The 12,459-nt window shown below is 42.9% G+C and overlaps 1 protein-coding gene across 1 annotated transcript; it reads right to left on the bottom strand.

The window, feature by feature from the left end:
- Positions 1-2,937: 2,937 nt before the first annotated feature.
- On the bottom strand, positions 2,938-12,213 carry TSR1 (TSR1 ribosome maturation factor). Its single transcript, XM_030222182.1, has 15 exons — positions 12,084-12,213; positions 10,575-10,678; positions 10,146-10,362; positions 9,857-9,991; positions 8,299-8,729; positions 7,726-7,885; positions 7,306-7,460; positions 6,771-6,976; positions 6,450-6,612; positions 6,247-6,357; positions 6,029-6,161; positions 5,184-5,300; positions 4,736-4,876; positions 4,345-4,419; positions 2,938-3,426 (listed from the first exon to the last, which is right to left on the bottom strand). The coding sequence occupies exons 1-15, from the start codon at positions 12,199-12,201 to the stop codon at positions 3,248-3,250; spliced, it is 2,445 nt and encodes an 814-aa protein (XP_030078042.1). The 5' UTR covers positions 12,202-12,213; the 3' UTR covers positions 2,938-3,247.
- Between the last annotated feature and the right edge of the window lie 246 nt (positions 12,214-12,459).

Below are 12,459 nucleotides of genomic sequence, written 5' to 3'. Positions count from 1 at the left end.
TTTGGGAACCATCCCATCAACTCCCCCATGGATCTGCCATCTCTCCCTCGCTCTTCGGCTCTCCATGATACAGCAAGTCTTCCCATCCGCGACCCTGCACCTGTCTCTTAATCTCAAGATCCCATCCCACCCTCACAGTCTACCTGAGGTCGCCCACCACTGGCCCCACCAATTTCCTTCTCCAATACTCCGTCCCCATTGATGCAACTTCACTCTCTCAGCACGTTCCGCCCAACCAGAAACAGGAAGTTGCATCAGAGGGGACAGGCCACTGGAGAAGGGGGGGGGGGTGGAATCTCAGAACGTTTGGGGCCCAGGGGAACCTCTCGCTAAAGTGTTCAAAGACTGGTGGTTTAACCTTCTTGAAAGATTTGTTCAAACTTCTTCTACTAACCTATAAATGTATTCACTCTGCTGCTCCCCAGTATCTCTCCACACTCGTCCTTCCCTACACCCCTTCCCGTGCACTCCGCTCCATGGATAAATCCTTCTTATCTGTTCCCTTCTCCACTACTGCCAACTCCAGACTTCGCGCCTTCTATCTCGCTGCACCCTATGCCTGGAATAAACTTCCTGAGCCCCTACGTCTTGCCCCATCCTTGGCCACCTTTAAATCTAGACTGAAAACCCACCTCTTTAACATTGCTTTTGACTCGTAACCACTTGTAACCACTCGCCTCCACCTACCCTCCTCTCTTCCTTCCCGTTCACATTAATTGATTTGATTTGCTTACTTTATTTATTTTTTGTCTATTAGATTGTAAGCTCTTTGAGCAGGGACTGTCTTTCTTCTATGTTTGTACAGCGCTGTGTATGCCTTGTAGCGCTATAGAAATGCTAAATAGTAGTAGTAGTAGTAGTAGTAGACCTGGGGAGGGGAGTTTGAGAATGAGGGAGAGATGCTGGACTGGGGCTGCGGGTTTGGGTTTGTAAGAAAGGAAGAGATACCAGAGGGAGAGGATAGTGTGTGAGTTGTAGTCTCTGCTTCTTTTGTTTTGCTTTTCACGTTGATACCTCAGGCTGTCTTCAGCCTTGCTGATGTCCCTCTGGTGGAGTTGTCAGGGAGCTAGTTACCTAGAGAAGGGGGCACAGGATCCGTCCTTAGAAATCCCTAAAGAGAGAGCTTCCGTCTCGTCACAAGCCACAGTTTGCCATAAGCCTTGTGTGGTCTCCTAGATTCCTGCATCACTCAAATTAACCTACAGGTCCACGGACTTACAGCCTTAGAATATGTAAGTGTGTGAAGGTATAGTGCAAAACTTTTCTATGCCCTGTGGCTTTATTTTATTGTTGTTGCAACTTGGAAAAATAATTTTCCCTTTTAACCAATTTGAATATATTTTCCATTTTCTGTGCGAGTGTTTCTTCATATGGAAATAGCTTTTATAAAAGTGTGTGGCTGTGTATGCATGTATAAGGACATGTGCCAACAAGAGCAAGTATACTTTTAAGAGGTTTGCTTGTAGGTGATTTGAGGTCTGCATTTGGGTAGAGCTGTGTGTGAGAGCATTTGTGTACTGCTAGGGATTACTGTAGGAGCTAAATGCATAACTTATCTTTATAAAATACTTGTGGGTTGATTATTTCCCACATGTATTACTTTAGTAACATGTCAGACAAAGGTTGTCTCAATCTGTAAAGGACGTTCCTCCTTTCTTGATGGGCTTAATATATTTTCTTCTCTTTTATGATGTGTTAGAAGTTTATTACTATATTTGTATAACATTAGATGTTGCCTTTATTGTACACCACGCTGAACCCTAATTGTGGGAAAGCAGTGGTCAAGAAGTATAACATTGACATGACTGCATTAACAGCTGCCCTAGTCTAGTGGAGGTGATGTGCCATGGTGAACTAGGTAAAGTCCCTGAAATGGAACAATAGTGCATTTAATAAAATTAGGTGAAATGTCTCTGAATCTTAAAATAACTGGAAAAGAGATGAATTTAAATAAATCTGAAATTTTTGTTTAGTAAAAGAGTACTCTTTGTTGTCCAGTTAGACAGGGGTGGGCAAAGCTGCAGCCCAACAAAGAATTTTACGTGGCCTGCAACCAGATCTCCCTTTTTCCTTCCGGTCCTGTGAGACTTAAGAAAAGTATGTGCCCCAGCCCAGTAAGTGAATAACTTCAATGCGGAGAAACCTTGGTGCCCGCTGAAGGTAATTATTTATTTATTTATTTTTGTACCCCGCACTTTCCCACTCATGGCAGGCTCAATGCGGCTTACATGGGGCAATGGAGGGTTAAGTGACTTGCCCAGAGTCACAAGGAGCTGCCTGTGCCTGAAGTGGGAATTGAACTCAGTTCCTCAGGACCAAAGTCCACCACCCTAACCACTAGGCCACTCCTCCACCCAGTATTGCCAGTATTGGGCGGGCTGGACCAGGCACTTTTCTTCGGCCCCCATGGGACCAGAAGGGAGACAGAGGAGAACTGTGGCACATGGATGGATGGAGGGGAAGGAAGAGAGGGGGGAGCTACTGCATGTGGGTGCCAAGACTCCTCAGTGCTGAAGTTAATTGCTTTTGCTGGGCCAGGTACTCTTCTTTGCTCCCATGGGCCTGGAAGGGAGAGGGAAGATCAGTTGCAGTGAGGGAGAGAGAAACAAGAGGCAATGATGGGATCAGGGGAGAGGGCACCACAGTGGGAGGAGAGTCCTGAATGTTCCCACTAAAAAAAAAAGTTTGCTTCTATACCGCAACTGTATGGAACAGTAGTTGATCGTTATTCTTTCTGACTGATGGTTAAGTATGGCTGGAGTTCTGCCCCAGTTCATCACTAGAAGAATGGAGAATATATATGGTGTGCTTTTCAGAAGAAATGTAGAACTTCATCTAGAAGCCAGACAATGTCTTGCCCTGCCTCATTCTCTGAACCATTGTAGAGACTTTTGTGTTTATTAGCCAACAACATGAAGCTTCACTTTGCTCATAAAGTGCAGTTTACTATGATCCCATAAATCGTTTCACATAACTGCAATCTGCAGCACTCACTTCCCAAAAGTTCAGTAAAAACTTATTTTACACTGCCAGGATTGGAAATACTTTTTCTTTAATGAAGATCAGTATTAACTGCTCTGTAAATAAATATAAAAGCTGAATAAATGAAGGTCAATTCCACTGGAAACATATGGAGCTGGGGCAGCTGTACCTGTCCCTTCCCCCCCCCCCCCCCCTCACATGTCCTGAGTCCACTATAGCAGATTGGTTTCTTCTGCTTCCATTTGATTCAGCAGCCAGGTAAAGGTCACTCCATTTCTACTTCCTGAACATCCTTCAAACTCTCGCTCCTCAACCATGGCACCGGTTCCGGCACATATGGCTCATATGTCCATTTAGGAAAGACACGCTTGTATAGATTCATCAGAACAGTGTCCTGTGACTTCAGCTGTCTGTTGAAAAAGCACTTCATATGTCCATGGGTACCTGTTTAAAAAAAAACCCATAACATGCTATAACAAAAGCAAATCTTCAGCACACTCAAGTAGTTCCTCCCAACCATCCCATCAGTCAGTTGCCTCTCCATCCCTTCCCTCTGCTCAGCTACTCACTCCCCAACAACAGTCTCTCCCTCCCTTGCTCGCCCTCAACCAGTTACTTCTCTATCGTTTACCTCTGCCTCTTTGTCTACCCCTAAAAAAGAAAGATAAAAGACATAAGATCTGCAGTGCAAACACAGTAGAACAAATAGCAGACCAACACAGCTTGGAAGTATTTGCAAAAAGCTGGAGATTCTCCTGAGCAGTTGCTTCAGGATTAATTCCCTTTGCATGTTATACTAGAGAGAAGTGTATATTTAACTTTGCCTCTCAAGTTTTGCCGCTGAAGCAGCCTTTTGGCAAAACATGGCCACGTCAGGCATAAGTATTTTGGGTTTAATGAAAGGTCTTGCAACTACTTCCAGCGGGTGTTTGTCTGCTGTTTTTCTTTACCCCTGACAGACCATCCTGTCTTCTCCACCCTGCTTCAGCCAGCTATTTTCCCTTTTCCAAATCTTGCCCCTCTCTCTCCATCCTCTCCTTCCCTGTGCACTGGTTGGTGGTAAAAAGCTGAAAGAGAACTAGAGGTAAAAGAGTTCAAGTCATGGGGTCAGAGCTTAAAGTGACGTGAAGCAGGCTGAGAACCAGGGAAGCTAGCTTTCACATCTCAATGATGTTCTGTGGCAAATCACTTAAACCCTCATTGCCTCAGGTACAAACTTAGATTGCAAACTCTCTGGGGACAGGGAAATGCCAAGTGTACTTTAATGTTACTTGCCTTAAGCTACTACTGAAAAGGCACAAGCTAAATCCTAATAATATGCTGCACCAAAGACATGTATGGGAATGATGCATCCCAACTTACCTAAAGGCTCCTTAATGTGACCTCTGCAGCCCCATTTTGTTCGTAGCTCGACTAATTTAAACCACAGTATATCCTCTTACATAAGACAAAGAAAAAGATGAAGCAAGACATTAAAAAAAAAACCAAGTTCCTAGATACAAATGAAAAAAGAACAGTTTACAAATGTATAATCAGCAGTAGTAATCAAACCCTCCTGTCTTTATAGACATGGCTCTGAGTTTACAGTGCTAAAAGTTGTACCCTGCACATGTGAATTTCCCATCTCACTGCTCTGCAGGAAGCACAAAGTCACAGTATCTTAGCAGATGAAAATCAGTAAGTCTTTTGGGGTGTGGTGATTATGATGACCCCAAAGCTTTCACCTCCTCACTCTATTGCCCTCCCAGCTTACCTCTATTAAAAAACATGTAGCGGACTACTGCTGTTTTCTTTAAGATTTTGAATGGGTGTCCACTCAGAATAATTCTCTTAATGATAATCCTGTCTGGGTCCACTGTCAATAAAGAGCCGGTGGCTACCAAGTCATGCATACCTGTAGAAGAGGGGCAAATGTCATTGCATTTGTTACCTGGCTAGCAGATTCTGTCAATCACACTGCAATCAATGGTTGGGGAAGCAAAGATAAAGCCAAAGTAGACTCTGCAGTATTAAGGGAATCCAGTAAAATGGATGGACCTGAAGGTCATTATCTGCTGTCATATTCTCTTTCTATTAATAAAACATCCTTTTTGTGGTGCTAGTATAAAGACATAATTATGCTGTAAATCTCACTCTGTCATAGGTGCACATACACAAAAACAGCAATTTCAGTCTGAACTGCAAATGTCTGCTGTACTCACCATTACTCCGCTGCCTAAACATCAGCACTGAGGCAGGAGGAAACATAATAGGGGAATACACTGTTGCAACCACAGCAGTGTCAGGGCGCAGGAAGCATTCAGCCTTGTGCTTATCAGCTGAAACAGAAAAATCACCAAACAGATGCTGAAGTAGGATTCTCCTGGTATGCTTTGCTTCCCAGACAGTTCATGGCCAAAATATGGCCCTGAAGAAGCAGATGTACTAGAGATGCAGTTTCTTTAAGAGTCAATAAGCAACAACAATCCAAATCAATAAGACCTTTTAACTTGTTCCAATGGATCTCTCAGTCCTATGGAAGGAAGTATTTGTAAAGTTTCTGACTCATCCTTTCACTTTTGGGAATGCTTAGGCAGAGCCCCCTTGTCTTCTGCAATTCTGAAGCAAGGGCAGCAAAATTCAGCTGCTATAGTGGATCTGCAACAACTGGGGGCCTTTCAAAATTACACTGATAAACAAAGCATGAGAAAATGTGCAAGTGATGAAAAAACTTGGAGGGAAATTTTACAGATCAGGATCTGAAGTGCACAGTGAAAACAAAAATAACAAACAAAGACAAAAGTGAACAGAAATGAAGCAGACAATTTGATAGCGTTGAAAAAGGGATCTGGCACCAAAATAGAGTATGCAGGAATACAGGATTTCAGCTCGCTCCCAGTTGTTCTAACCTGAAGATTTTCTGGAATTATAGAAAAGGGGATGGAAGGGTACTTTGCTCACGGCAGTGCTGACCCAGGGTTTGCAAGGAACACAGAAAGCCTGGTTTGCTCTAGTACTAATTCCAGAACATTGGTATTACAAGAAACTATTTCCCTACAATATTCACCTGAGGTATGCTGGGAGTACAGGGGTTTAGCTTGAAAACGTCTGAAACCACAGTGGACTATCATCTCTTCTTTGGCTTTCACTGGTGTGCTATTCCCGAGATGTCTTCTTACCAGCAAATTCAATACAGACATCTGCAGAAATAAAGTGTCAACATCCCAAACCCTGGAAATCAACTCATGAGAATCTAGGAACCAATCAGATGGCTAGGATATGTACCTTCTGTTCATACGGGAGCAGAGAGAAGAGGACTAGAGGTGCTCCCCGCTGAAAACTCTCCAGCACAGAAATAGGAACAGCACAGACATGAACTGTAACATACCAACCAACCTGAATAGGAAAAAAAAAAAAAAAAAATAGTTATCACTTCACAACCTCCCCCAAAAAAGTATAGACAGGGGTAACCTATGCAACATGGGTACCATTGCGCCTTCCATCTCCTCCACCTCCCGCTCTCTGAGGATACGCTTCCGGGTTCTTGAGAAGTTGTGGAACTGGAAAATACGAGCATAATCCGTGGGAAGATTTTCTTTTGCATCCCATGGAGATGTACGGAAACTCTGTAGCCCCCGATATTTCTGGAATCTGAACAACACGGAAATTCATGAAAGAGAGTCATCCCAAACAGTGCTTAAGCATTCTGTCAACTTTAGTCATACTTATACTGTCACTCCAGGCACTATCCAACTCTGCATTCCTTTGGAGCATTGCTATATCACTGGGTGGGATGGGCTGACACTCACCGGACTCTGCAAAGCCCATCCTGAGGTGTGTCCACCTCATCTGGGAACATCTCATCCTGCCTTTGTTGCCTGTATTTCTCCAGCATCTGCTGATCCTCTCTCTCATCAATATTCTCATCATAGCGTTCATCACATGCACTTTCAACAATGCTCATAGCCTCCAAATCTTCCTCTTCCTGCTCTTCATCATCTTCCTCATTCTCATCCTCAAAACAGGACATTAAACAAAATTGCATAAAAAAGTGTGTAAACTTGTGTACATACAATTTGCATATGAAATACAGATACATAAGTTAAAAGTGTGTATTCACCCATAAGGCACACCCTAAATCACACCACCTACTCAAAATGTAAAAAGTAGCAAAACAAACATAATTACACATCCCTTTCCCTTTTATACTCATGCCTCATTTCTGAATGCACACATGTAAACAGTTACTTTCCAAGGCAGATCAGGCTTTGCATATGATGCAAACTGCTTCCAGGGATCAGACACAGGTTTTTTTCCCTCCTGCATAGTATGACCTGCACTTACCCCAGAAACAGATTCATCCATCATATCTTTCTTTTCCATGCCATCCTCGCTGTCTTCTTCCTCTCCACTTTCATCATCCACAATCCATGCAGCCTGGTAACTAGATGTTCCTTTTGGGACCTTCTTGACTACCGTCCCCTTGTTTGTCAGGGACTCTACAAAATGCCCATCATAATGAGAAAATGAAACACTTGGACTCAGCAAAGGGAGCCCAGACCATCAGCATGCACACAGCAAGGGCAGAATGTGGAAACCTCAGTTCTGGCTCTCTAAAGTATAATCAATACATTTGTGTTGAATTTCTCTCTTTTCCCAATAAACTCAGGTAATCTACCTGTGCCAATATCACAATAGCAGTGAAAAAAAAATACATGCATTAGCCACTGAACCAAACAAGCTATAGATCTGTAATATACCCACCTTCAGCCTCTTTGAGCTCCTCCTCACTAGGCCATGTCTGCTCGCCTTCCATAGGGTCTGGAACCACTTCTGACTGCAGAGATTCCTGTACTCTGGGATCTGCCTTCATCAGTACCTTCAGGTCTTGCTCCATCTCAACACCACCGTCTTCCAAGCCATCCTGCGTGGCAGAAGTGTCAAGCTTTAAATCCAGCTCTCTCATCCAAGAACAAAGACTACTCCAAAAAGCCATCTGATGCATACCCAATAACTGCTCCACATATCAATAAAACCTGATCCTACCTAACCATAGTCATTATACTCCCATTATCTAAATTCCTTCTCACTGTGATCAGTTCATTATAGGGTGTGTACACCGGTTACCTGGTATTTAATTTGATTTTGGCACAGGTTGCCTTTATTAAATTGTATTGGGGTTGAAATGTTATACTGCTTTTATGGACCATGTTTATGATTGTATATGATATCTTGTTTTTGTAAAGAGTGGGATATTAAATTTAAGCAGGTAAGAATCCATATTTAAAAATAACTCCACAGACACCACATTCATTGCTACCCTATACAAGGCCCTACCTGTGTCTGCATGTGTTCACCTTTCTTCACTTGAATTTTTATTATCCTGGGATTCAAAGGAAAGGGGTCCGCAGGAGCATCAATCTGACTCATCTGGAAATCCCCATGTCCCACAATATGCACCAAACTGTTCACATTCAGAGTTTGTCCTCGGATATAACCAGATACTTTCAGGTTCCCCACTAAGGCTGTTTCATCACTGGGTAGAAAGTCAGCTTTCTGGGCCAAGAGGTATGTCCGCTGATCCCTAAATGCAAGGTGATGCTGTTTCTGTGTGGCCATCTGCCTGAGCAAGACAGCTGCCTCCTGCTCTGTGTCCAAGCTGAAGACTTTGGCATCCGGAAAACGCTTCTTGATGGTTTTGCTCAGATTTTTCTTGGCGTCATTTTGTTTCTTCAGGGAAAGTGTATGAACCCCTTGCACTGCCAGAGCTGTAAGAGTGGAGGAAGGGAACACACTGGCTGATTCAAGTGATGAAATGAGCACATTTTCATGCTTCACTAATGACCCAAACTAAGATGCATAAACACAAACCCACATCCTAAACCACACAAAACTAATGGCACAAGAAAAATCAGCAGAAAGTTTTCATTTCCATGTTGAGCACAGAAAAATAATCTGGTACGGAAGAGCAGTACTACTAACATGACACTCATCAGCTGTAACCAATACAACAAACAGCGGACCTTTAATTCACATAAATGTCATTAGGTGGGGGGGAAAGGTCTCAGACATTAACTGGATCAAAAAAAAAAAAAACATCCTGCTCTTTGGAACCACGTCAATGAATAAAAACCCATTGGTGACCATTATAATCATCGACCAAAAAATGCCCCTCCTTCCTAATTAGCTCTTATTTTAAATTTTTATATTTTTCAATATTTTTCTACAAAACGTTTAAGGAAAGTGACTGGCAATCGTTAAAAAAATCATCAATATGAAGAGATACTTATCTGTAGCCTACTGGATCCCGACAGGCGCCAGTTTCGCTGCTGCTTCCTTGAGGGATCAAGGCCAGTTGTCACATCATGACTCTGTGCATAACACTGCTGCCAGCGTTATGTAGAATCATGATGTGACCGCTGGCTTTAATCCCTTGAAGAAGTGGCAGCGAAATGGACGACTGTCAGGATCCAGTGGTCTACAGATAAGTGTCACTTCATATTGATGATTTTTTGCCGATTGCCAGTCACTTTTCTTAAAAGTTTTGTAGAAAAATATTGAAAATATACAAATTTAAAACATGAGCTAATTAGGAAGGAGGGGTTTTTTCGGCTGATGATTATAATGGTCACCAGTCGGTTTCATTCATTCACCTGGTTCCAATGACCAGGGCATTTTTTGACCCGGTGACGTCCAAGACCATTTCCTCCTATCTAATGATATTTATGTGAACTTAAGGTCTGCTGTTTGTTGTATTGATCACATTGAGGAAGTGGACCTATGTTTAAAGTCTTTTTGAGTACTAACTCATCACTTGCACACCAACCACTCACTCTTCTTCCACAAAGTTATTCTTCCCTCTGTTTCTCAGTGACCTACAGATCCCTATACATACCATAAGTGGGAAGTCCCTGTGCAAACAGACAAGATAGGCAGTAGTCTCCATAACTGTCCCAGCCTTCCTGAGCATCCACCAAAAATAAAAGGGTGTCTGCTACTTTTGCCAGATCTAGAAGAGCATGGAAATCCCCTACAGATACAAAGCAAGAAGCAATATTCAGTTAGGAGGAAAGTTCTCCTTCAACTATTCCAGCACTCTTAAGGCCACACTAAATATTTTTTTTAAGTAAAAGCATTATAAATGACAAACGATTATATAAAGAAAGAATAGGCAGTTTTCTTACCCACAATTGCTGAAATAAAGATCCACCTCTGTTTAAATCGAGGACATATCAATGCAAAAACATCATTGTGCTGTTCACTTTGGTGGACAATCGCAGCTGCATCACTTTTAATTAATTTCAAAGCACTCTGTATATCAATCCCAGTATGAAGTGGGACCAGAACCACTAGATGTGGAGGACCATCCTTGCTGCCCAGATTCCGCTTTTCAGAGAGAACCTGTGAGATGAATAAGATAAAATTCACTACAGAGGAACAAAATCTAGCCCTAGTTGTCCCTTACCCCACCTTGCTAGAATAGAATACATGCAGCTCTGCTCTGGGTAGCAGAACTTTGGTGCAACATGGCTGTCACAGCACTCAGGCTTTCTAATTTTTCTTTTTGTTGTTTCTCAGTATTTAAAATCAGAAGTATGATTTACAATACTCACTGCATCTTTGCGCTGCCTCCGGATTTGGTTCAACTTGTGCTTCCTATCCAACTTACTCAGATCTTTTCTTATTCTTTTACTCAGGATTTTTGCAGACACTCGCCCTAAGACAGGAAAGAGAGTCTTCATATACTACACATATGTCATTTACATTTTTTTTTTTGTTACATTTGTTCCCCGCGCTTTCCCACTCATGGCAGGCTCAATGCGGCTTACATGGGGCAATGAAGGAGGGTTAAGTGACTTGCCCAGAGTCACAAGGAGCTGCCTGTGCCTGAAGTGGGAATCGAACTCAGTTCCTCAGTTCCCCAGGACCAAAGTCCACCACCCTAACCACTAGGCCACTCTTCCACAGTAATCACACTATATATTATTGTCTTGACTTCATTAAATTTATAAATAATTTTTTATAGATAAGTACAAAATGATGTAGAGGTCCACCTACTGCAACTCAAAAATAAGCTCCATAAAGCAGGTAATACTACTTAAGCAGGGTTTAAAATTCCATTAGCCTGTTTGTAAAATGTGGATGTTCTTGACTGAGCACAGAGGGAGGCTCAGAAGCAAGCAGTAGCATCTTTCATCCTAATAAAGGCTCAAAAATAGTGAACAATAGCAGGAGGTAATGGCTTTGGCCCAGATTGGGGTACCAAAAGGAAGGAAGTAGAAAAAATCTTGGCCCTCCTCTCCTCCTCATTCGGGCCTGGCAGTAGAGTGAAATGGCTGGGGATGTAGGAAAAGCAAAGTGGAATGGTTGCACCTAGTGGGGCATCTCTGGCATCCATGGAAGTCTAAGTAGAGACAGAAGACTGAGTGGTGATGATGAGAGAAAATTGCTTTAGGGAGGGGGAGTGAATGGCAGTAAAGAAGTGAGGAATATAGGGAGAAACTGGAGGAATGCACCTGAATGCGAACAGAATTGGGGTGGCAGTAAGGAGAAGTGAGAATACTGCCATCTATCAAAATGGGGTGGGCAAGTGTCCACTCACTATGTATGCCATCAGCCTTTCTCTATCATACACAAGTTATTACTTTCCAAATAATGCAGAGAAGCTGTGTGGGTCGAGTGGGCTCTGGCAGCCTCACTTATCCAAAAATAATTAAATGATAGTCTTAATAGAACAGCTGACTATGAAATTACACAATACTGGAAGGCTGATGCCTGCCATTCATTTCCATAACCCCGCTGGGATAAAGTTAAAGGTAATAGTAAATTTGACAGTAATCTGCAGATACAAAACAGTTTGATCCCTCTTGGAAGCCCAACTGCCTCACCTACGTCTACCTCCAAACTGTCAGCAGTACACGCTTAATGGCCTGCACAGGAAATCAACCCTTCTCCAGTTCGCCCTTAGCTGTGAAATATTAAATCAGCCTATTATAAAGACTAGGAAACCTTATTCACTTTCCCCACCCAACACGTATCCAAGTCCTTCATAGGTTAATCAGACAGCATATTAAGTGGTAAAAACAAAAATTGCAACCCCATGCCAAGTCCCACTCCGTTACCGCGGCTCTCCCGCTCCAGTTCTCCTTTGCTGCGGTGTTTTCCCTGCTTGTGTTGCTTGTTCTGCTGTTTCAGAGCTCCGGCTCGGTGCACCACCTGCTTCTTGTCCGCAGCCATCATTCTAGAGAACCACTTCCAGGTCATAGCATCTTCCTTCCGTTACCAGCCGAAGAGGTACTTCCGGGGTAGGCCGTCTTGAAAGAATATTGTTGCCGCCGTGGTTCTCTAGCTGTCGGAGTGCGGGGGTCTTTGCGTAAGGAAACCACAGCAAAACGGTTATGGTACAGGTATAGTAATAACCAGTCTAAAGAGTACACTTATTGTTTTGCTTCAGGAGCAAGGTAGGCATGATTGCCTTTATGTCTTGTTTACTGGGTT

Source organism: Microcaecilia unicolor, chromosome 13, assembly GCF_901765095.1.
Source record: "Microcaecilia unicolor chromosome 13, aMicUni1.1, whole genome shotgun sequence".
Lineage (NCBI taxonomy): Eukaryota > Metazoa > Chordata > Amphibia > Gymnophiona > Siphonopidae > Microcaecilia > Microcaecilia unicolor.
The sequence above is the reverse complement of the archived record's forward strand: the minus strand, read 5'-3'. Positions and strand labels throughout refer to the sequence as shown.

Bases quoted from the DNA above. Each gene is read 5' to 3' on its own strand.
- TSR1 (XM_030222182.1), bottom strand. From the start codon at position 12,201: ATGATGGCTGCGGACAAGAAGCAGGTGGTGCACCGAGCCGGAGCTCTG. The intron at 7,886-8,298 runs GTAGGGCCTTGT...TCTGCCACGCAG, and splicing joins GTGAACACATGCAGACACAG to GATGGCTTGGAAGACGGTGG. The intron at 4,877-5,183 runs GTGAGTACAGCA...CCTCTTCTACAG, and splicing joins GTTTAGGCAGCGGAGTAATG to GTATGCATGACTTGGTAGCC.